Genomic DNA, 22,135 nt, shown 5'->3' with positions numbered 1-22,135 from the left:
TAGAGTAACTTTCCTATAAAGGAATCTTATCGGGAATAAGTACGGAATAAAATTCCGAACCAAATATATACGGATGTATTAAGATAAATCTATTATGATTGATCTAAGTTTAAACATTTTAGATAATAATTCAACTTGACAAGTCCGTACTCCATCGAGCTAGTTCGTGAACAACTCAGTTTAATGGCTGATTTGATATAACGTCGTCATTGCCAACGGATTAAAGAATCTGAAGTGATACTTATGATGCCAGTAGTTATTTGTCTGCTTGAGCAACACCACAAGGCATGATAATAGACTAATGTTCTGCACTTGTCTGTCCACATCAGTCTTGTGTTCAACAGTTGAAGAAGAAACATTCGTTCAAATTTCACGTGCTGATTTCACCCAAACAAATCCCACTCAGTCACGGATAGCCTTTTGCTATCACATAATGATAACAAGTTCGCAACACACATCAAGTTCACAACAGGAGATCAAGGGTACAAAAATTGTCATTCTTACACACGGTTACACGACAGCCTATTGAACTCTTCACAGCTTGGTTTGCAGAGGAGACATCCATAAAGTGTAGTCTTATAAGGCGAAAACATAGAGCTTCGACTCCAACAAAACATAGATCTCAGTGTAATAATATTACCTTACCAAACCGAGCTTCGAATTCTAGGAAAGTTGGTGCTTGCTGATGACCTGACTGGCCGCTCGGTCGATGGAAGTGTCCATACCATGGCACTGCTGCTCTTCCCACTGCCTACACAGTAGTCGAGAGAATAGGATTCAATGATAAACAAAAAAAGTTCAAATCTTTCTTCCTAATCTGTATAAATAGGAGAGGGACATGTTAATTTATTCAAGCTAAAGTTTATTCAATAATTACAACAGCACAATCAATACAAAAGAAAAAATTACAAAAAAAAAGGAATGAAAAAGAGAAAAATGTCATGATCACATAATCTGGAAGACACCTCAACTTCTTGAGAACTTGATCTGGTTATTAGATCACATGAAAGCCAAGCTACCACCGCATATTACTTGGGTGTGCCACTAACATTTACTAGAGAAGAAAATCTAAACCATTTCACAGTTTATTCGAGCAAATCATGTTCAGTTAAAGAAAAAACAACGGAGAGAGAAGTCACTTAGACCGACCATAGCTTGTTCAAATCCAAATTTCGTGACAGGGCATCTGATTGCACAAAGAGAATGTTAAGAGATGTAAGATTTAAGAAAGACTGCCGGTAGGAAAAATCAAGGTAGACCCTCTAAAGGAGGACGTCATTGTACAATGAAAAGATTCTGTACAAAGCCACAAAAGATGATAATAACAAAGATTTACCACTTCAAATACAGAGAAAGCTTGATGATTTAAGTACGAAAGGGGTAAAGGGAACCAGAATGAGGGTCCAGAAACATAATGAACATTCATAGAATGAACCGTCCTAGCATTTATTTTCACAATCATGATCCATGGAATAAACAGTGGAATTCACGTCTAGGACTATAACCACGCAATGACAATCATGAATAACACTTTGCTAATTCCTTGTTCCGAGGACTAATCCATGAGCATGTACATACTAGCGTTAAGCCTACCATGTCCAGAGTTCCATCGAGGCAAGTTGTGTTGAGCACTCTCCTGCCAAGCTTCCTCAAAGCCTGGTAGTTCATCTGAGGAAAAGCAAATTGCGAATAAGATGTAACATACAAAACAGAAGAGAGAAAACAATCACCCAGTGGTGCTGGATGAACCTTCATCGAGGTTATGGAATGTCTGCAACATGTCCGCCCTCCCATCCAAACTCAGTTTTCTTGTTACCGTGTAGCCCTGCAAAACCAATACCGCCACTGAGTTTAGTGATAATGATCACATAAGCACTTCTTTGAACAAACAACACACGATCAGGAGCACAACAAGAATTGTAAGAATACACACTTTATGACCGATTCCACGGGATATCCTGTGAATCGCTTTACCAGTAGTAGCATCAGCTTCCTTGCTCTCTTCCGCAATTACCTGTCAAAGAATTAGGCAGGGGTGAGTTTGGCTTATGAACAACTAAACCAAAGCCTCCACTACCACGCACTGACTGCAACTCAAAAAGCCTGCAGATTTTCATTGAAAACATGATTTACTTACTCCATCACCACCAGTTCTCCTGACTGTTGATGAAGCATAATACGCTCCGTTTGGACCACCATAAGTCACAGATAAGCTGCGAAAAGCATAGCTACCACCCTGTGGCAGCATTGTTTTTGAACGGCTGAAGTCATTCCTGAGGTGATTGTGTCTGCTTTTGTTCCCTGTGTATACAGAATGAAGTGAGAAGCTGTTCCATCGACTGCTATACCAACTTAAGATGCCAAAAGGAGGATTCAATTAACGCAGCAAGAAACTAATAGAGAAAAATACCTTCTGCTGCTTCATCGGGTTCCTGAACATAGGGTTGTTTCTGTTTGCTCGACCTAGAAGGTCTTCGGACGCTCTTCCCCTTCACCTTATCCGCGTTCTCTCCCTGGTCTTCATCATCAGAAGATAGCTCCTCAATGATTGGCCGTGTTGATTTACTTGCTGGGGGAGGCTGATCCAGAAATCCGGGATCGCTCCTCTCTCTAAAAGGGCTTACTTGATGAGCAAACCTGCTACCACCGGGAACGAAGCTTGGTCCGTCCCCAAATGACCGACTGAAGAAAGCGTCATCGAAAGTACTCCTACGGCGAAAGAAGCCAGACCTCAAGCTCCCCGGTCTTCCGAGGACACTAATCCCAGCAAATGAGTCACCGATACCAAAGAAATCATCTACATCAAGTCTTCTCCTCTGCATTTCCGCAGTGTAACTCCTGCAAATAAGAAAAAATACATTACATACATCTAAAAAAAACAGATATTAGCCATTCAGAACACGTCCAAAAGCAAAACTTGGCGACGGTTTCGTAGTTTTCAGAAAGAACAAAAAGTTACTTTTCGTGATCACCAAATAGCAATCACACGAAACAGATCGATTGAATGACTTGCAAAAAGCCCCCTATGTCCTACATAAAACGAACAACATCATTCTCCAACATAAGCACATGCAAAAGCAAAAACAAATCAGCAAAAGGGAGCCGCAACAGAAGCTCTAAAAGAATCGCAGCATTAGGGAATCAAAACAGTGAGCTCTTGGAAGCCCTTCCTTGCAAACCGAGCCAATGCACGGAGTAAAATCCCAAAGCTCAAAATCAAGTTTACTGCCAGGGCAGGCAGTCGTACCGAACAAATGCCCGTGAAACGAACGAAACGACGCCGTTCCGATCGGTTTAGTTCTCCCGAAACCACTATCGATGAAGAAAAAGGAACGAGAGAAAGCCACCTTGCTTTATGGGCCTGCCATCTTTCGCTTTCTTCGGCTTCATGACCGCAAGGAAAGAGATCGGGATGTCAAAATCTGTTCATCGCGCGGCAAAGGCGGTGGCCGAATCATCCTGAACCCCACACCATCACCCATGGTTTCCCAATGCATACTCTTCTGACGCAATGACACGATGCCCGCTTCTCCACCGGTCTTGTGGCTGGCCGTATTTGTAGGTCCCTTTGCAGTACGCTGCAGGAATCCGCGTCACGGGTATGAAATCGTACTGCTAATACTATTTTTCTCTGATGGAAAAAAAGTATAATACTATTATAATAAATTTACATAACTTGTTTAGGGTTAAAATCTATTTTTACTCATTTGATTTTAATAATAGATGATCTTGTAGTTTATTTGTGTCTAAAATAATTTATATATTTTATAAAATATAATATATAAACCTTTTCATCAAATCTAAATTAATAAACGTTAAAAGATCGCACATTAACTCATAATAAATTATTAATATAATAATTTATATAATTTAAATTAAAAAATAAGACTAAATGGTGGAAGAAGACTGTCATTATAAAAGTGATCATCACCAACACTATTGAACCGCTACCGTCTAGCCCTAAATACTTCGATTTCTTCTTTTCTAAGGGTCAAGGCTACCTATCCAAATGCTAATGACGAGCTCATGAACTTCCAATCCTGCCTCAAGTGTATGTCCTTCGACCAACTCAACGTTATGCATACAATAGTCTACTAGTCCCTCTTTTTCCTCTTGGATATCGTTGTCTTCAGTACTTCCCACTTCATTCTCTTCTGCACCCTTACTGATCATGCCTACGACATGGTGGTTCAACTCTCTCTCACTTCCACCTCTTCCCTCTCCTACCTCTGTCTCCTTGCCTTCGTCTGTCGTTATGGCCTCCATCGCTTCTTTTTCCTTGCCAAGTTGGGCTTTCATCCTTTTTTAAACTTAAATTATATATATTATTATATTAATAATTTATTATGAGTTAATATGCCATAGACTTTTTTTTAATGTATATTAACTCACACTTGAGGAGCTTATATGCTATATTTTTTAAAATATATAAGTTATTTTAGATATGAATAAACCAAGCTTAAGTGGTTCATAGCAAATACCGGGCTAAAATAATTATTAAATATTTTAAAACTTAAATTATATATTATTATATTAATAATTTATTGTGAGATAATATATCATGCAGTCTCTAACATACGTTAATTCACATTTTACAAAAGAGGCTTATATGCTATGTTTTTAAAATGTATGAGTTGTTTTAAATATGAGTAAATAATAAGGGCTTAAGTAATCCATGACCAAAACTACAGGGATTAAAATGGATCTTAATATTTTTAATTTAAATTTTAAATTAATTGATGTTAAATTGCCTTTTATTTTTTTAATGAATGTTAATGGTCAAAGGGTATAACAAAATTTATAATGATAAATAAGCTATTATAAACTTTGCAAGGCTAGCGTGGAAACAAGTTTTCAATTAAAAGTCTCTCTTACAATTTATGAAATTCTCTCTTGGACTTGAGTTTAGTATGTATGTTTTAAAAATATGTAAAAATAGCATGAATATCATATTACACAATGTTCTTTACCTTCTTTTATCACTTATCATTTGTAAATGATATATTAATATTCTTAAAAAATAATATACATTTTTACAATTTAATAATATTTTTATTTTATTTTAGATTCTGTTTAAAATTTTTAATTTCTTTCAAATTCAATAACCACTATGATCAGTAATTACAAATATGAAGTTATTTAATGAACGTAAACGTCAGAGATATGTAAGAGGAATTCAAAATCCAAACACATGGACTATCAATGTTATTCGTATACTTTGCTGTAGTTTTTAAAATCCATTTCGTAACATATTTCCTTTAAAAGAAAAATCAAATAGGTCGACTATCATCAGTTTCAAGTCCAACGGTGATTCCATAAGAACAATGAACAATTGATTCTTCAAGAAACTAAATTCATTTCATAACTTCAAACTGCGTACAAAACAAAACTCAAACAGAAAACATATCGTGATCCATAAAACGTACAGAGAGGACAGATGTTCTCCCTCGAGGGAGACAAGATGCATCACTTGATGTTACACATCAAAATTAGCTAGTTTGAGCTCTAAAATATTTGTAAGGCCTCAGTACAGAACACAAAACAAGGTGAAGCAGCGAAGCCTTCGTTCATCCACCATCGCCTTGCTCCACCTGCTACCACCTCACTGATATAAATAATCATTCACAGCAGAAGCAGCGGCCCCCTGCCGATGCTTAGGCTATAATGAGAGATCAATCTAAGTTTATTTCTCATCGGGTTGCGAATTATCCTTCCGGTTCTACCTGGATCACAGTTGAATCGCCCTTGGGGCTCTCCGCGGCTTGCGCCGCCGCTCCCATCACCCTTACCTGTTTCTGAATCACCAGCGTAGACACCCGCCCGCTGAAGTTGGTCGACGCCAGCAGGTCCCCGATGACCCCCAGCTCCGGGTACTCTCTCCACAACAACATCCCAGCCGTCAACCGCGAATCCGACCCCTCCCTCCGTCCCACGATCAACAGGCTGAACTCGGGGCTCGTCTCGCGGATCACTGCCACCGTCCCTTCCCCGTCCTTCACCACCTCCTCCCTGTACACCACCCGCTTCCCGTCCAGCTTCTCCTGCTGGAACTTCTCCACCATCTTGTCGTCCATCCTTTCCTCCGGCCCAACCTCCCGCAACTCCTTGGGGGGGAGGAACCGCACCACCGTCAGCTCGACGGCCGCGTGTTTCGTCATGCGCACGCCGCAGGCCAGCGCCTCCCGGTCGTCGGCACCGCCCAGGAAGTAGACCGCCACGCGGTGAAGCAACGCCCAGCGGTCGGATAGCCCGTTGTCGACGAGGATGCCGACGGAGCAGGGCGCGTAACGGAGCACGTTGACGTTGACGGTCTGGATGGGAGGGCTGACGAAGCTGATGCTTCCGTCGGCAAGAACGTTCTTGTGGAAGGGGAGGATGATGAGGGTGGCCTTCTTGTCGAGGGCGAGGGAGCAGATATCGTCGTGCATGGTGCTGTAAGGGGAGATGCAGAAGTAAGGGAGGACCGACACGCCGCTCGAGTATTGCCGCTCGAACAGCCGGAAGGCATTGACAATGTGGTCGGTCTCTGAGAGGGCAGTGGCTGAGGAGGAGAAATTCTTTTGCCACTTGTGGGGGAGTAGGACGGTATCGGTCCGGCCGACGAGCTGGATGAGGTGGATGAGGTAGGCGCAGATGGGGGAGTCGCGGGAGGGGCCGGCGGCCTCGAGGAGGGAGATGATGGGTTTGACGTTGTCCTGAAGGTGGATACATGCAAGGACGCGGAGCTCGTCGCCGGGCTTGGCGTGCTCGAGAGTGCGGCGCTTGTAAGCCACGTAGCGATCCTCCGGGCGGTACAGGTACCTGATCAGGGGGGCGCTGGAGCTGCCCAAGATGATAATGGTGACGACGATGACGCTGAGTTCATCCGGTCCCACGAGCTGCGGTGACATGCATCAACAAAAACAGACTCTGGTTAGCGTAGGCAGTGCGAATGGGGGTTGGATGACTTGTGTGATGGCGATGGGATTGAGAATAATAGTATTAAAATGGTGGTGGTGCATTTAGAGTCGTGATCTTAGAATTTAGTGACCTATATGTACGTTGTGAGGAGAAGTCTTTAATCAACAAAAAAAACTAAACAGAAATCACTAAATCGTAGAAGAAAGATGAGGCAAGTGTTTTCCGCCCCTAATCAACGTGCATGCATGCATGCTTGCGCTTGGAGTCTGCGTACGCACGAAGTGCTCCGCCCACACGAGGACGGCATATACTTCATTGATGCCCTTGGTTGCCAGCATCAGCCCAAGGGAGATGGTTTCCCGGGGCGACATCCTGCAGTAGAGGCATGGCAGGATCACCCCCACGAACTTGGACAGTACGATCACGAACACATACGTTTCGAATAGCCACCAGCTACTGGCGTCGGCCAATACTGTCAGGTCCGCCCTCATTCCGGCAAAAGCCATGCCCAACGGCAGCAGCATCCCCAACACCAAACAGTCCATGCGCTCCGCCAGCGTGGCCCCCAGCGGAGGTCCCCCCGGCAGTACCAGCCCGAAGAAGAAGGGCCCCGCTGTGAGGTCGAACCCGATCATCTGGCACAACATACCGGACGCCAGCGCCATGGATATCACCGCCACGAAGCTCGGCTGGTCCAGAAGTGCCCCCTCCGGCGTCCGTCTTATGAGCCAGAGCACGATCGGCCTCATGACGAACAGGATGAGTACCAGTAAGGCCAAGAAGGATGCTAGCATCGTTAACCCCCGTAGCGGGGAACCGACGTTGACGCCCTGTAGGTACGTGACCAGGATGACGTTGGCGAACGCGTGCAAGATGGAGGTGATGAGGGTGGCCGACATGGCGAGGCGGCCGAGCTTGGAGGTGAGGAGGTTGAGCTCGCTGAGGAGGCACGACAGGACAGGATACGACGTCATGCACCATGTGTCGGTCAAGAGGATGAGCAAGTTAGACTGTTCGTATCGGAGAGGGATCTTGGGCTTCAAGAACAAGGTGGCGAGGGAGACAGATGCGATGGGAAGCAGGGTCGATAGAAAACCGACGGCCACAGCCTTCTTGCCAACCTTGGGAATCACACCAAGGTCTGCCTTGACGCCGATCACAAAGAAGAACAACATGTAGGAAGTGATGGATATGGTGACCACCTCCTGATAGTGTTCCGGCGCTACGACTGAGCTTCCGAACGCCTTATTTCGGCTTAGGACGTTGGGGCCTAATATAATGCCCGCCTGCATCACATCAACAAGAAAATGCAAATAATTCATGCGCGCGCGCGGCACATAAGGCGGAGATCATGTCGGGTTTTGATTACCTACCACGATCTGAGAGACGTGGAGGGGTTGGCCGAGTAGGCGGAGGACGGCGTGCGTCAGCTGATAGATGACGAAGACGACAACGATCTGGTAGATGAGGGTGGGCAAGGTGAAGTGGAGGGGGTTGTCGCCGACCCAGACGCCTGCCGAGGTCGTCATGACGGTTCGGTGACAAAAGAGGGGGTTGGGTCGCCCAGGTGCATAGCCGATGAAGTTTTGCCCTCCGGGGGTGGCCATCTTGCTTGAGAGAGAGAGAGAGAGAGAGAGAGAGAGAAGAGATGCCAAGAGGTGGGAGGAGGCTATGCAGTATTCGGGGAGGAACGGTCAGCGTCATCTGATGGTGTTGCTCGTTTGACGATGTAGTAACGATCCAAAGTTGACCAACGACCCGGACCTATTTCCAAAATAGTCAATTTTCATTAATTAAAAAAAAGGGGTCAAATTGGTTGCATGTGAGGACATTTGGCGGCCCCGAAAAGCACGTAGATGAAGCATAGACTGCGGCGACTCGGTGACGGTTAAAACTGTGGCGCGGAATATATTCGACGGAATGCGTGTGAAAAACGTCGTCACCTGGAACTCGATCCTCTCCATGCGCATGAGGGCAGCGGATTTGGAGGCCGCTCGTGAGATGCCCGTAAGAGATGTCGTGTCCTGGAATTTGATCACATCAGGGTACGTCAAGGCTGGCGACATGGACGGTGCGGCTGAATTATCATTCCATTTGCATGGCGGAGAGAAATCCTATCTTTGAGGAAATGCCTGCAAGGAGTAATGTTTCTTGGATTGCGATGATATCTGGGCACACGAATTCTTTCCGACCAACTAGTTGGGATCTCTGGCGTCCCAACGGGTTTAGGTAACTGAAGCTGAGAGACATGAGATTTGACTAATCCTCCATCTCAACTTGTTGCATTTTCTGCACCGTTGTAGCATCTACTTGTGTTGTGTATAAGCTGAGATACATGAGTTTATACACAACATATTCATATCACATTTTCTTCTATCAAGTGTTTATTAATTACTATTTGCAACAGTGTCGTTGGCTATTCTAACAGCACGGTTTATAGTTTGGGAGTTAATAAATTGAATGGTTGTGATGATCTGATTTGATAAGACAAGTGATCATTAACTTTGTTAATCTTGATCATATTAAACTACTACTTCAAAATGTTTAAGCTATCTAGTCCTTATCTAGTGCATTAGCGTATAGGCTCATATAGCTCTCATAAGTCTACTCAAGCTGAGACTAAATTGGAGTATTACTATTGTGAGTATAAACTTTAGTTTTCTTAATTTTCAAGACAATGTCTGCATTTACACTATGCATTATTAATCTCGTTTACTTAAAAAAAATCCCTTTTTAAAGTAAATAATATAATTTTAAAATTATTGTTAGAAAAATGAACATTACAGTTTCATACAGCTATTGATTTTTTTTTTTTCAAAATTCGAAACCTTCCCTGTTTTAGTAAAATTTTAGATTATCGATACATGCTCGACAGACTTTATAATCGAACCCTATGGATAATTATCATCGTCATGGTCGAGGTTGACCATCGTACACCATAAATGAGCGCATATCTCCAACTACGGAATACAGAAAAATATTAGCATAATTAAATAGGATTAGAAATATATATTATTGAGATAGTCATCTACCCAAGGTGGCTAGTTTTGCTAGAACTTTCAAATCCATCGGCCTTTTGATGTTGAAAATAGTATCTGTTTGAGACTATTGAAGTAACGTAGTTAATCTTCTTGTTCAAGGAAAAAACACGAGACATTCTAGATTTATAAAAAAATAAATTATTAAATTATTATTCATAATTTATAAATTTTTTTATTTTTTTATTTAAATCCTTATCTTTTCCATAATAAATAATTTATTAATTTAAAAAATAATCATATCTTCTTGGTAGGATAAAAAAAATCTTTTTTACTCGCACCTCAAATCTATTTTAGTGAATTATTCTATAAATAAATATAAAATAAAAATATATTAACAATAACATAAAAATAATCTTTAATAAACTCATATATTAGAAAAGAAGATAATACTTATATAATAAATAAAATCATGCATCAATTATATATAACACATATATAATTGTCAGATAACAAAGACGTACATCACGCATAATAGTGCATCATCATAATAGCGGATGGAGAGACATACTCCATCCCTCCCAACACTAAATGAAGATAACCCATATTGCACTCCTAATAGTTGATGAAGTGATATCTCTCATTTACCTAAGTGGGGATATGTTCATCACAATAGTAAATGGAGGAACCATCTAACCGTCATGTCTAATGGCCCACTAATCTCAAAAGGGAATCATCCTACTTGCCCTCAATAGAGATACAAAAATAACTATGATTATTTATTTATATTCATTCATTTATGCATGCATCTAAGAAATAGTATAATAAAATAGTATAATATACTAGACTATGTCCATTAGTGGCTCCACACTATGATAAGATTGTAGCTCGTTTTATAGCTTATACTTTCAATATGTACTACCAGTATAGTCACATTTAGTATAAAAATTATATTAATATCATAAATTAAAAAAATATGAAACTAATAATCATTTCCAAATGATACTTTCAAATAAAATATTTTAATTTTATCAAATCATAAAGACATGAAATATCAATCTTTCAATTATCGTTAATCAACCAAAACACTAATTGTAATGATCTAGTTGAATTAAACCAAACTCAATTCACCTAACACCTAATGAAACCAACCTCATAGATTGATCTAATTTAAATTTGATTAATTTCAATTAGGTTAAGTATGTTTAAACTAGTTGAAATCACTATAAACCAACTTGAATAAATTAAACATGCTTGATTCAATCAATTAACGAGCTTATGCTGATAAAAATATAGGAAACAAATTATGTCATAAAGTGCTAGCTCATGAATTGACCCACATGAGTTTTAGAAGTATCACGTGCGTTGCACATGTTTATCTCAAGTAATAGGTTGGGTTAAGGTTTATTAGGCTCGATAAAGAAGCGACGATGCATCCAATGCCAATCGTATAGTTGAGCCGGCATAACTTCACGAACTGGGTTAAGCCTCATTCATAAGTTAGGCCGAGTCTTACCATGGTAACACTTAACTCATGGGTCGGGTTATGCTTAGATACATAAGTTGTGATAATATTTGATCATATAGATTGGGTCGTGTTTAGCTACATAGGCTAGATCATGTTTAGCCACATAGGTTACGGCATACCTTGCCACATGGATTTGCTCTTACTTGACCACATGAGTTGGGTTATATATGACCATATGAGCTAAGTCATGCGTGATCATATATGTTGGATTATACTTATTGAAATATCTAGGGTGACATCACATGCGCAGTAGAAGAAAAAAAAAATCTTAGATTTTTACAAAAAAAATTTCATCGTCGTGCGAAGATTGGTGCATATAAACTTGAGAAACAAAAAAACTAATGTATAAGAAGATTGTGTTACCTAGGGAGATCATAAATCCCTGAACTATTGTAGATCTATAGAGGAGGATGAATAAGGTTAACTATCATTCTCTCTAGCAATGATCCACACAACAGGGGCTGGGAAGACACTCCTCCAATCTTTGCTCGCACCATGCAATCAAGAAAGGGCCAACTCTTTTTGCTATCAACATGCCCCAAATAGGGGCTATAAGTTGAGGAGAAAAGGAGAAGAGGATAATAGGAAGTGGTAGTTAAAAGGGATCTAGCCTATGGCCCTTTGGTTTTTTTTCTATTTATAGAGGCCTCATATCAACTTAACCATAATGGATCTTGCCATATTGAGTATTGGATCTTCATCCAACTACCCAAGCATATTATATTAGTGGATCTTTATCCAATAATCTCTCATTAGCTTTTATTAGATCTCATCTACATTATCCAATAATTCAGAGGCTTATTGGATATCCAATAATATATGGGCTCTAGCGGATATATTATATCAGAACCTCTACTCGTCGCAATACCTATCATATGTGTGTGATCCTCTAGACTCAATATCGAGCTAGTCATGAGTTATACCCTTCAGAACTCCTTCTGGCTCAGTGAATTATTATCCATATAATAATTCACTCGATTTATCGACTATAGACGTACTAAGCCACTACGCCACAGTCCCTAAACGATATAAGGGGAATCCAATCCTTTGGACCTATCAATCCTCAATTATCATGTTCTTATAGTCCCTCATCCATCTAATATCCTAGAGATTGTACACTGGACATGGTGTTGTCAAGCTCATACGGTTTTTCCTCGAGTCGCACTCTAATTGATTTCTTCTAGAGAATTCTTTCTCTCTAAATCCGAATAACCTTGGCTATGGATTTGTCTGAGTAAGAACATATAAGATATTCCTCTCATAATATCGAGAGCGGATAATCCTCTATCGACACTCAATAGCTCTCTTAAGGTTGGTTGCCACTCCCGATGACCATTTGTATTAGATCTGAAACTTCCAAACCTATAAGTTCGTTATGAAAGATTGGAGTACTTATACAGGATATCCATTGTGTCTTAAGTCTAAGGACAAATACACCAATGAGATGACAGAATTACTATATGACAATGAGGCATCATCAACCATTTAACATTCCGTGAGCGGATCAATCAGTGAACTCATTTTTCAATGAGCACTTGCACCGTATCCCTAGTGTCTCTATATGAGCAACTATTAGACTAGCCGCCTTCATCATATGGATGTGTATACAATATACCAATCTGTTCGTTTATCTAGATGTCCCTCTCGAGTGATCTATGATCGAGATTATTTAGAGTTTGTGTTTAAAAGTAAATCAATCTCATTATCGTAATATCTAATTCTCATTGCACAGATCCATGAACATCACAATATATACAATAGATAATATAAAGTAAGAAAAAAATATAAAATAAATAATAAGAAAAAATAGTACGTATCATATCACACGTGTCATCACTTACGTAATTGACTTGTAAGACACCTATGACTAGTAATACTTTACCACATAACTATAAAGGTTGGATTGACCTAATCAAGCAGATTAACTTGACTTAGATCAAACCCCAATTAGACCCCTCATATCAAATTAGATTTTAATATTTTAAATTATTAAAAAGTAACTTAAATCCATGAAGTAAAGAATTTAAATTCATAATCTGAAATTTAAAACTAATTAAATGATAGACATTCATATATAATTCTTGAAACATAAATACATATAGTTAAATAAATTAAAATCATTTTATTAACAAAAATAAAGATTTTTGTAATTAAATTAATCTTAAATTTCACTTAAACTTAAGAAATCATTATAAGTCAAATAATCATTCGAAGATCATAAATTAATTATTATTTATTAATTAATCATAAAATTAAAAAAAAATTAAAATATTATTATGTATTATAAATTTATAATAATCTTAATATCAAAGATTTAAAAACATGAAATTATAAAAGAATAAAGGATGTCATCTCTCCTCAATGATTTTCTTTTGGGAAATTCTATCCTCAATCATTCCAGGCTCGATCAGGAATAAATGAGATGAAGCTTTATTTATACAGATGAATTATCCTTGAAGGGTAAGTAATAATTTTTTTAAATTTAAATTTATTTTACTTTCGTATACAAATATAGAAATATAATATTTATTTTTTAGGGTTCACACACAAAAATATAATATAAATTATTTACTTCCCAAAAATCACATAATTTATTAAGAAATAAATTAATTAATAATTTAATTGATTGGTAAAATTCCTAACTTGTTCACATGATTAAGAAAATTAATTTTAATCATTTTTTAACCATACTACACAAACAAGAAAGTTAATATTCTAAATAAAATAATATATTATTTTATAGTAATTAATTTATATTAAGAGAGAAAATTATTGATGGTTATAAAATATATCTAAAAATTAAATATTAATTTAAAGCCTTAGTTACTCGAAAGTAAGTGAAAAAATCATTCTATAATTTATAAAATTAAAATTCTAGGTATAACAAGAGAAGAATTGAATTCTTTTTATCACAATTATTTTTTAGAGCTAGAGTATTCTAGCCTCTATAAAAACATAGTGAAAAACCAAGAAAATAACTGAAATAAAAGAGAAATGGTTTGATTAAACCCCCTAAAGTTTTATTGTAGAAAAAGAGGGAAAAAGAGGATGATCACTTCCAAGGGATCGACCTCATAAGGTTTGTTAAAAGATTAAATAATATTTTATTTCTTTCAAAAAGAAACAATTATATTTCTATTTATAGAGTTACACCCAAAGTTACTTAGACTCTTAATAATAAATAAATAATAAATAAACCTCTATCAAACTCTTATTGAATTAAACAACTCAACAAAATACTATTCAAAAGCTAAAAAAATAAAAAGATCCTAACATGACCATAGATTATCAGGTGGGTAAGACGGGTCAAGTACTTAAGAGGTTATATTGAGATGTAGACTTCAATCTTATTAGACCTCATTTCATATTCTTTTGTTAATATAATTTTAATATTATAGTAATTTCAATACAATCTAATATCATTGAAAAATGATAATATTTTTGGTCTATAATCATTATTCAATCTTAATTAAGTATCTTAATATTTTTAGTATAATATTTATCTTTAATTTTCATCTCTATTTAATTTTTTATTACTTCATCCATACATAAGTAGTTTATTATCCTTTCTATATTTAATGTTTACAATTCAAACTTTCTCACTTTAATCATGATTAAATTCATTTAAGCCCTAAGATTGTCGATTATAATTCAACTATCACTTCTAGTTACTGTATATGTATGTCTATTATTACAACTTAATCTTATATTCAAATTTATTATTAATTTTTTGTATTTAAGGACTATACTTTTTACAATAAAATATGCTTAAAATTGACATTGATATTTATAATTTTTTTTTATCATTAGTGATATGAGACTATCTTATTTTTAAAAAAATTAACACCATATTAGAATCTTATAATGACTAGTCCAATCCATAATATATATCATATCAAACACTAATTCAATATAAAAAGCTTAAACCTACAGGTTATAAGCTAAACCTGTATGTAATTTGACCTTTTCAATCAACCATGATATTATAAATATTATCAACAGATAAATCGAAAGAATAGACATCACGAAGCCTGTCACTTGATGATACTGTGAGAAGCTACTAGAAAGAATAAATTACATCCAGTTCGTAATCAAACCATATACAACAAGCACGCTGCGTGTCTATCCGAATCCCGTGATGTCTATCCAAAATCTATTTCTTTTTCCTCTTTCTCTGTTTCAAAAAGTGAGTCCAATAAGTTCAAAAAACATGAATATGATCACATGATCCATTACATTAAACTCTATACAGTAAGTTCGTATCCAAACTCAAACATAAGACTCAATGGTGCACTAATCGCTAGGACATCGTGTCTCAAACAGAGACATGATTCATTTCTTGATCTACACATCTAAATGCTGCAAGGAAACGGAGTAGCTGCAGCTGAACAATGAAAGGCTTCAGAACAAAATACAGAACAATGTGAGAAGGAAAACCTTCATCAGCATGGTCTCCTTGCTCAACCTCGTACCACCTCACGGATCAATCATTCACGTGACTCACAGAAGAAGAATCAACTACCTGATAATAATTAAGCGATAAGAAAGATATAATCTAATTACTTTAACTCTCATCAGGTCATGTATTAGTAGATGTCAGGTTCCGGTTCTACCTGCACAACAGTTGGAGCGACCTTGGGGCTGTCCGCGGCTTGCGCCGCTGGTCCCGTCACCCTCACCTGTTGCTGCACCACAAGCGTAGACACCCGGCCGCCGAAGTTGGTCGACGCCAGCAGGTCCCCGATAACCCCTAGCTCCGGGTACTCCCTCCATATCGACATCCCTGACGTCAACAGGGATTCCTTCCCCTCCCTTCGCCCCACGATCAATAGACTGAACTCGGGGCTCGTCTCGCGAATCACCGCCACCGTCTCTTCCCCGTCTTTCACCACCTGCTCCTTGTACACCACCCGTTTCCCGTCCACCATCTGGTGCTGGAAGTGCTCCAGCATCTTGTCGTCCATCCTCTCCTCCTGCCCTTCCTCTCGCAACTCCTTGGGCGCGAGGAACCGCACCACCGTGAGCCCAACGGCCGCGTTTTTCGCCATGCGCATGGCGCAGGCCAGAGCTTCCCGGTCGTCGGCTCCGCCCAGGAAGTAGACCGCCACGCGGCGAATCACCGACCAGCGACCGGGGAACCCGTTGTCGACGAGGATGCCGATGGAGCAGGGCGCGTACTGGAGCACGTTGACGTTGACAGCCTGGACTGAAGGGCTCACGAAGCTGATGCTACCGTCGGCAAGTGCGCTCTTGTGGAAGGGGAGGATGACGAGGGTGACCTTCTTGTCGAGGGCGAGGGAGCAGATATCGTCGTGCATGGTGTTGTAAGGGGAAATGCAGACGTAAGGGAGGACCGACAAGCCATCCGGGTGTTCCTGCTCGAACAGCCGGAAGGCGTTGACGATGTGGTCAGTCTCTGAGAGGGCAGTTGCGGATGAGGAATGGTTATGGCGCTTGTGGGGGTGTAGGACGGTGTCGGTCCGGCCGACGAGCTGGATGAGGTGGATGAGGTAGGCGCAGATGGGTGAGTCGGGGGAGGTGCCGGAGGCCTCGAGGAGGGTGATGATGGGTTTGACGTTGTCCTGAAGATGGACGCATGTAAGGATGCGAAGCTCGTCGCCGGGGTTGGCGTGCTGGAGAGTGCGGCGCTTGTGTGCCACGTAGCGGTCCTCCGGGCGATACAGATACTTGATCAGAGGGGTGGTGATGCCGCCCAAGATGAGAATGGTGATGACGACCATGCTGAATTCCTGCCTCTCCAGTAGCTGCGATCACATGCATAGACAAAAAATTCATCCTGGTTAGCGTTTGCAGTGCGAATAGTGGTGGATGAGTACTGTGACGGCGATGGTATTGAGAATAATAATGTTGCAATGTTTATTCAAAAATCTGAGTTCCTCGATATCAATTTTCATCTAGGTTAGCATTTGGTGACCTGCATGTTGTAAGGAGAAGTCCTGAAGAAGAAAAGTAAACATAATTTACGGAATCGTAGAAGAAAAACTAGCAACGTGTTTTCCGGTCCTAATCAACATGCATGCATGCATGATTGCAGTTGGTGGCTGCGTACGCACGAAGTTCTCCGCCCACATGATGAGGGAATATACTTCAGAAAGGCCTTTGGCGGACAGCATAAGCCCAAGAGATACGGTTTCCCGGGGCGGCATCCGGCAGTAGAGGCATGGCAGGATCACCCCCACGAACTTAGCCACTGTGATCACCAACACAAACGTTTCGAATAGCCACCAAACCTTAATGTCCACCACCGATGTGAGGTCCGTCCTTATTCCGACAAAAGCCATGCTCATGGGCAGGAACAATCCCATCACCAACCTGTCCATGCGCTCAGCCAGAGTGGACCCCAGCGGCGGTCCCCCAGGCAGCACCAGCCCGAAGAAGAAGGGTCCAACGATGAGGTCGAACCCGATCATCTGGCTCAGCATCCCGCACGCCATTGCCATGGTTACTACCGCCACGAAGCTCACCTGGTCCAGAAGTGCCCCCTCCGGCGTCCGTCTTATGAGCCAGAGCACGATCGGCCTCAGGACGAGCAAGATGAGTCCCATCAAGGCGAAGAAGGACACTAGTGCCGTCACCCCCTGCAGCGGGTTGCCGATCTTGATGGCCAGCTGGTACGTGACGATGGCGGAGTTGGCAATCACGTGCACGATGGCGGCGATGAGGGTGGCCGACATGGCGAGGCGGCCGAGCTTGGAGCTGAGGAGATTGAGCTCGCTGAGGAGGCACGACAGGACAGGATACGACGTGATGCACCATGTGTCGGTCAAGAGGAGGATCAGCTGACCCTGTATGAATCGGGGAGGGATCTTATGCCTCAGGCAGAGGGCCGTGATGTAGATAAACACGATGGGGAGCAGGGTGCTGAATATTGCGATGGCCACCGCCTTCTTCCCAACCTTGGGAATCACGCCAAGGTCTGCCTTGACGCCGATCACAAAGAAGAACAACATGTAGGTAATGATGGATATGGTGACCACACTCTCATAATTCTTCTGAGAAACGATCGATTTCGCGAACTTCGCATCTCGGCTAAGGATGCTGGGGCCTAATATAATTCCCGCCTGCATCACGTCAACAAGAAGATGCAAATAATTCATGCGGTACATAAGGCGGATATCATGCATGTGGGGTTTTGATTAACTACCACGATTTGGGAGACGTGGATGGGTTGGCCGAATAGGCGGAAGACGGCGTGCGTAGCCCGGTAGATGAAGAACACCATAACGATCTGAAAAATGAGGGTGGGCAAGGTGAAGTTGAGGGGATTGTCGCCGATCCAGATACCTGAGGAGGTGGTCATGATGGCTCGGTGGCAAAAGATGGGGTTAACTCGGTCTTGTGAGTAACCGAGGAAGGTTTCCTTTCCGGCAGAGATGGCCATTTTCCTTGTCGCGCAGAGAGAGAGAGAGAGAGAGAGAGAGAGAAGCAGAGATGGATAAGAAACGAGAGGGTGAGTGGTGGTGACCGGTCTCCTCAAATTTAAGAGGTGGGAGGAGGTTCTACGAGGCTAGGGAGGAACGGTCAGCTTCATCCAATCATGTTCCTCGTTTGACGATGTAGTTGCGGTTGGCAGTTGACCAACGACGCCGACCTATTTCCGTAATTTGTCATTTTCAATAATAAAAAAAAGAGTCTTACAAATACTCACATGACTTGCGGCTTGGCGGCCCAAGAAACACGTAGATGAAGCGTAGACTTCGGAGACGTGCCCACGCTCAACGTTCTGGCGTTCCTCGTCGCCCTCGTCTTTGATGGAGGATAGTCGGAACGCGAAGCAGCGCAAGAAGTTTTTGTCCCTCTCGCACTCTCTGTCGCCGTCATCTTTACGTCATCGACTTCGCCCAAGACATGCCGGTGCCGTGGACGGCCAAACGAGCATTTCCCAGCCGCCACTGCCGCCTTGCCTCCTTCTCCTCTTCCTCTTCATCCTTGTCGTCGTGGACTCAGGCGATCCGTTCCGCCGCGGACCTTGGCCGCTCCCGCCGCGCCGTCTACCTGTACGCTCACATGCTACGCTCCGGCTGCCGCCCCGATCCTTTCGCCGCTGCAGCCGCCCTCAAGGCCTGCGCTCGAATTCCTTCGAAGCCCCTCGCCGCCGCCATTCACGGCCATCTCCAAAAACTCGGCTTCGACTCCCACGTCTACGCTCAGACCGCGCTCGCCGACCTCTACTCTAAGCTCGATGGCATGGAAGCCGCGCGGAAGATATTTGACGGAATGCCTGTGAAAAACGTCGTCTCGTGGAACTCGATCCTCTCCATGCACATGAGAGCAGGAGAATTGGAGGCCGCTCGGAGAGTCTTCGATGAGATGCCCGTAAGAGATGTGATCTCCTGGAATTCGATCATATCGGGGTATGCCAAAGCTGGGGACATGGACAGTGCGGCTGAATTATTCGATTGCATGCCAGAGAGGAACCCTGCTTCGTGGAATGGGATGATTAGCGGGTACATTAACCGTGGGGATATGGGGATGGCGAGGGAGTTCTTTGAGGAAATGCATGTCAGAAGCAATGTTTCTTGGATTGCGATGATCTCTGGGTACACAAGGTGCGGTGATGTTGCATCTGCGTGGGAGATTTTTGATCAGATGGAAAAGAAGGATCTTTATGCATGGAACGCGATGATTGCTTGCTATGCGCAGAATGGATGCCCTAGAGAGGCTATTCAGTCATTCAATAGGATGCGAAAGCCAGATTCAGGTGTTGAGCCAGACGAGATGACTTTTTCTAGCGTTATATCAGCTTGTTCGCAGTTGGGGAATTTGAGATTTGGGTTGTGGATCGAGGAGTATATGCGCTTGTTGGGAATTGAATTGGATGATCACTTGAGGACTGCTCTTGTGGATTTGTACTCTAAGTGTGGTGGCATGGACAAAGCTTTTGAGCTTTTCAGTGGATTCAGGAGGAGGGATTTAGTGTCTTATAGTGCGATAATTTTGGGGTGTGGTATCAATGGGAGATCCAATGATGCAATCAAATTGTTTCAAAAGATGTTGGATGAAAAGGTTTCCCCAAATGCAGCAACATTTGTTGGGCTTCTGACAGCATATAACCATGCTGGTTTGGTTGAGGAAGGCCGTAGATGTTTTGCTTCGATGTCCAAAAAGCATAAAGTTGCACCGTCAGTGGATCACTATGCAATCATCGTGGATCTTGTTGGTCGCAGTGGTAGGTTGGAAGAAGCTTATCAGTTGATCAGGAAGATGCCAATGCAGCCTCATGTGGGTGTCTGGGGAGCCTTACTTCTGGCTTCTAGGTTACATGGCAACATAGAATTTGGGGAGCTTGCTGCCAGGAATTGCTTTAAGATGAAGCCTGAAGAAAGCGGTTATTATCTCCTGTTAGCTGGTCTCTATGCCGAAGCTGGAAAATGGGAGAAGGCTAAGAGACTGAGAAAGATGATGGAAGCAAAAGGATTATATAAGATGCCAGGATGTAGCTGGGTAGAACCAACATAGGTCCCTCTCCTTTTGGTTAGGTTGATGCCAGATGATGCGACGGCTGCAAAACAATTCCTTAGTGATAACAATGGAGTCATTCTCTCAGATGTTATGCATTCGTAGATTGCATGCACTTCCATGATGCCCATGACATGTTTAGCTTTTGAAAGTAGATGATGTATCATTCAGCAGGAATTTCAAATTCTGAGCAGGTCTGCTCATAAAATGTTTGCGGAAAATGCACCACCAGGTTGTTACATGGGTGGTGTTATACTCCATTGACAGTTTACCATCAACATTGACGAGTTTCAACTTGTGTTGTGACTGAAATACTGTTGCTGGACAGAATCTACACTGATATAAATTGGACGAAGATTCAGAGCATTTAAATTCTGGTGATGTTTGTTGTCTCTAAAGTTCTAATTCTTCCACCACTCAAAAGTTTGTCATTCAAAAACTCATGTCAACTCCTCAAAAGTCCTTGAAAAACTCATGTCCACCTGTCTATCATGATCCAATCAGTCCTCCGGAGAGTCAGGTATGCTACTCTATTCCTTTGAAATTGCTATTCATTGCTTTTCATCATTACAAGTTGTGGTTGACCAAATAGTTTCAAACCCTGACGTAGGATACCTTTATTTTCTTAGCATTTGAATATTATTTTATTGAGTTTATTTAGTTCGATTAAAGTCGAATAGAGATTTATTTAATATTTATTTATTATTAAGAGTCCAAGTCCTGGTGAACTCTGGGTGGAACTATATAAATAGGAATGTAACTGTTTCTTTTCGAAAAATAATGAAATATTATTCAGTCTTTTGACAAACCCTAGAAGGCTAATCCTCTCGAAGTGATCAAGGAGGCCGATCCCCTTGAAGTGATCATCCTTTTTTTTTTCTTTTTTCTTCCATGATAAAACCCTAGGGTCTTATCATTTGGTATCAGAGCAGTGATCCTCGGCATTCTCGCTGCATTTATCATCATCTAAAAATAAAAAAAAAGCTGCCAGCCATGCACGCTAATCCTTCTCGATCGAGAACCCTGGCTTCCTCTCTCCACCACCGTCGGTGCCAACTCACCACTCCATCGCCATCGCTGCTCCCCGGCCAGCAACCTTCCCCTCTCCACCACCATCGATGTTTCTCGGATAGGGCAACTCACCTCTCCATTGCCGCCGTTGCTCCCCGGCTAGCAACCTTCCCTCCTCGCTGCCTCACCCTGCTCGAGCGAGAAGGGCTACGGCCGCTGTTTCCCAACCAGCGGACCA

The 22,135-nt window shown here is 41.6% G+C and overlaps 4 protein-coding genes across 5 annotated transcripts; 1 reads left to right on the top strand and 3 right to left on the bottom strand.

Annotated features, from left to right (window-relative positions):
- Positions 1 to 454: 454 nt before the first annotated feature.
- LOC135606456 (uncharacterized) lies at positions 455 to 3,422 on the bottom strand. 2 transcript variants are annotated; one of them, XM_065097486.1, is made up of 7 exons: positions 3,348 to 3,422; positions 2,411 to 2,838; positions 2,138 to 2,301; positions 1,934 to 2,014; positions 1,750 to 1,825; positions 1,594 to 1,668; positions 455 to 751 (listed from the first exon to the last, which is right to left on the bottom strand). In XM_065097486.1, the coding sequence occupies exons 2-7, from the start codon at positions 2,820 to 2,822 to the stop codon at positions 642 to 644; spliced, it is 918 nt and encodes a 305-aa protein (XP_064953558.1). In that variant the 5' UTR covers positions 2,823 to 2,838; positions 3,348 to 3,422; the 3' UTR covers positions 455 to 641. The 2 variants fall into 2 exon arrangements, with proteins under 2 accessions (XP_064953558.1, XP_064953557.1); XM_065097485.1 differs by having other exon boundaries at positions 3,248 to 3,387.
- Positions 3,423 to 5,705: 2,283 nt separating this feature from the next.
- Positions 5,706 to 8,429, bottom strand: LOC103978109 (cation/H(+) antiporter 15-like). Its single transcript, XM_009393812.2, has 3 exons — positions 8,274 to 8,429; positions 7,179 to 8,186; positions 5,706 to 6,878 (listed from the first exon to the last, which is right to left on the bottom strand). Exons 1-3 carry the CDS (start codon positions 8,427 to 8,429, stop codon positions 5,706 to 5,708), a joined length of 2,337 nt encoding a protein of 778 aa, XP_009392087.2.
- A 7,163-nt stretch (positions 8,430 to 15,592) lies between these two features.
- On the bottom strand, positions 15,593 to 18,885 carry LOC135607247 (cation/H(+) antiporter 15-like). The gene is made up of 4 exons (XM_065098917.1): positions 18,572 to 18,885; positions 17,481 to 18,488; positions 16,020 to 17,171; positions 15,593 to 15,928 (listed from the first exon to the last, which is right to left on the bottom strand). Exons 1-4 carry the CDS (start codon positions 18,806 to 18,808, stop codon positions 15,890 to 15,892), a joined length of 2,436 nt encoding a protein of 811 aa, XP_064954989.1. The 5' UTR covers positions 18,809 to 18,885; the 3' UTR covers positions 15,593 to 15,889.
- Positions 18,886 to 19,105: 220 nt separating this feature from the next.
- On the top strand, positions 19,106 to 21,267 carry LOC135607245 (pentatricopeptide repeat-containing protein At4g22760-like). The gene has a single exon (XM_065098915.1). The coding sequence runs from the start codon at positions 19,276 to 19,278 to the stop codon at positions 20,884 to 20,886; it is 1,611 nt and encodes a 536-aa protein (XP_064954987.1). The 5' UTR covers positions 19,106 to 19,275; the 3' UTR covers positions 20,887 to 21,267.
- The last annotated feature ends 868 nt before the right edge of the window (positions 21,268 to 22,135 follow it).

Source organism: Musa acuminata, chromosome BXJ2-3 (genome assembly GCF_036884655.1).
Source record: "Musa acuminata AAA Group cultivar baxijiao chromosome BXJ2-3, Cavendish_Baxijiao_AAA, whole genome shotgun sequence".
Taxonomy (NCBI): domain Eukaryota; kingdom Viridiplantae; phylum Streptophyta; class Magnoliopsida; order Zingiberales; family Musaceae; genus Musa; species Musa acuminata.
Note: the sequence above shows the minus strand (reverse complement) of the source record. Positions and strands in the feature narration are given on the sequence as shown.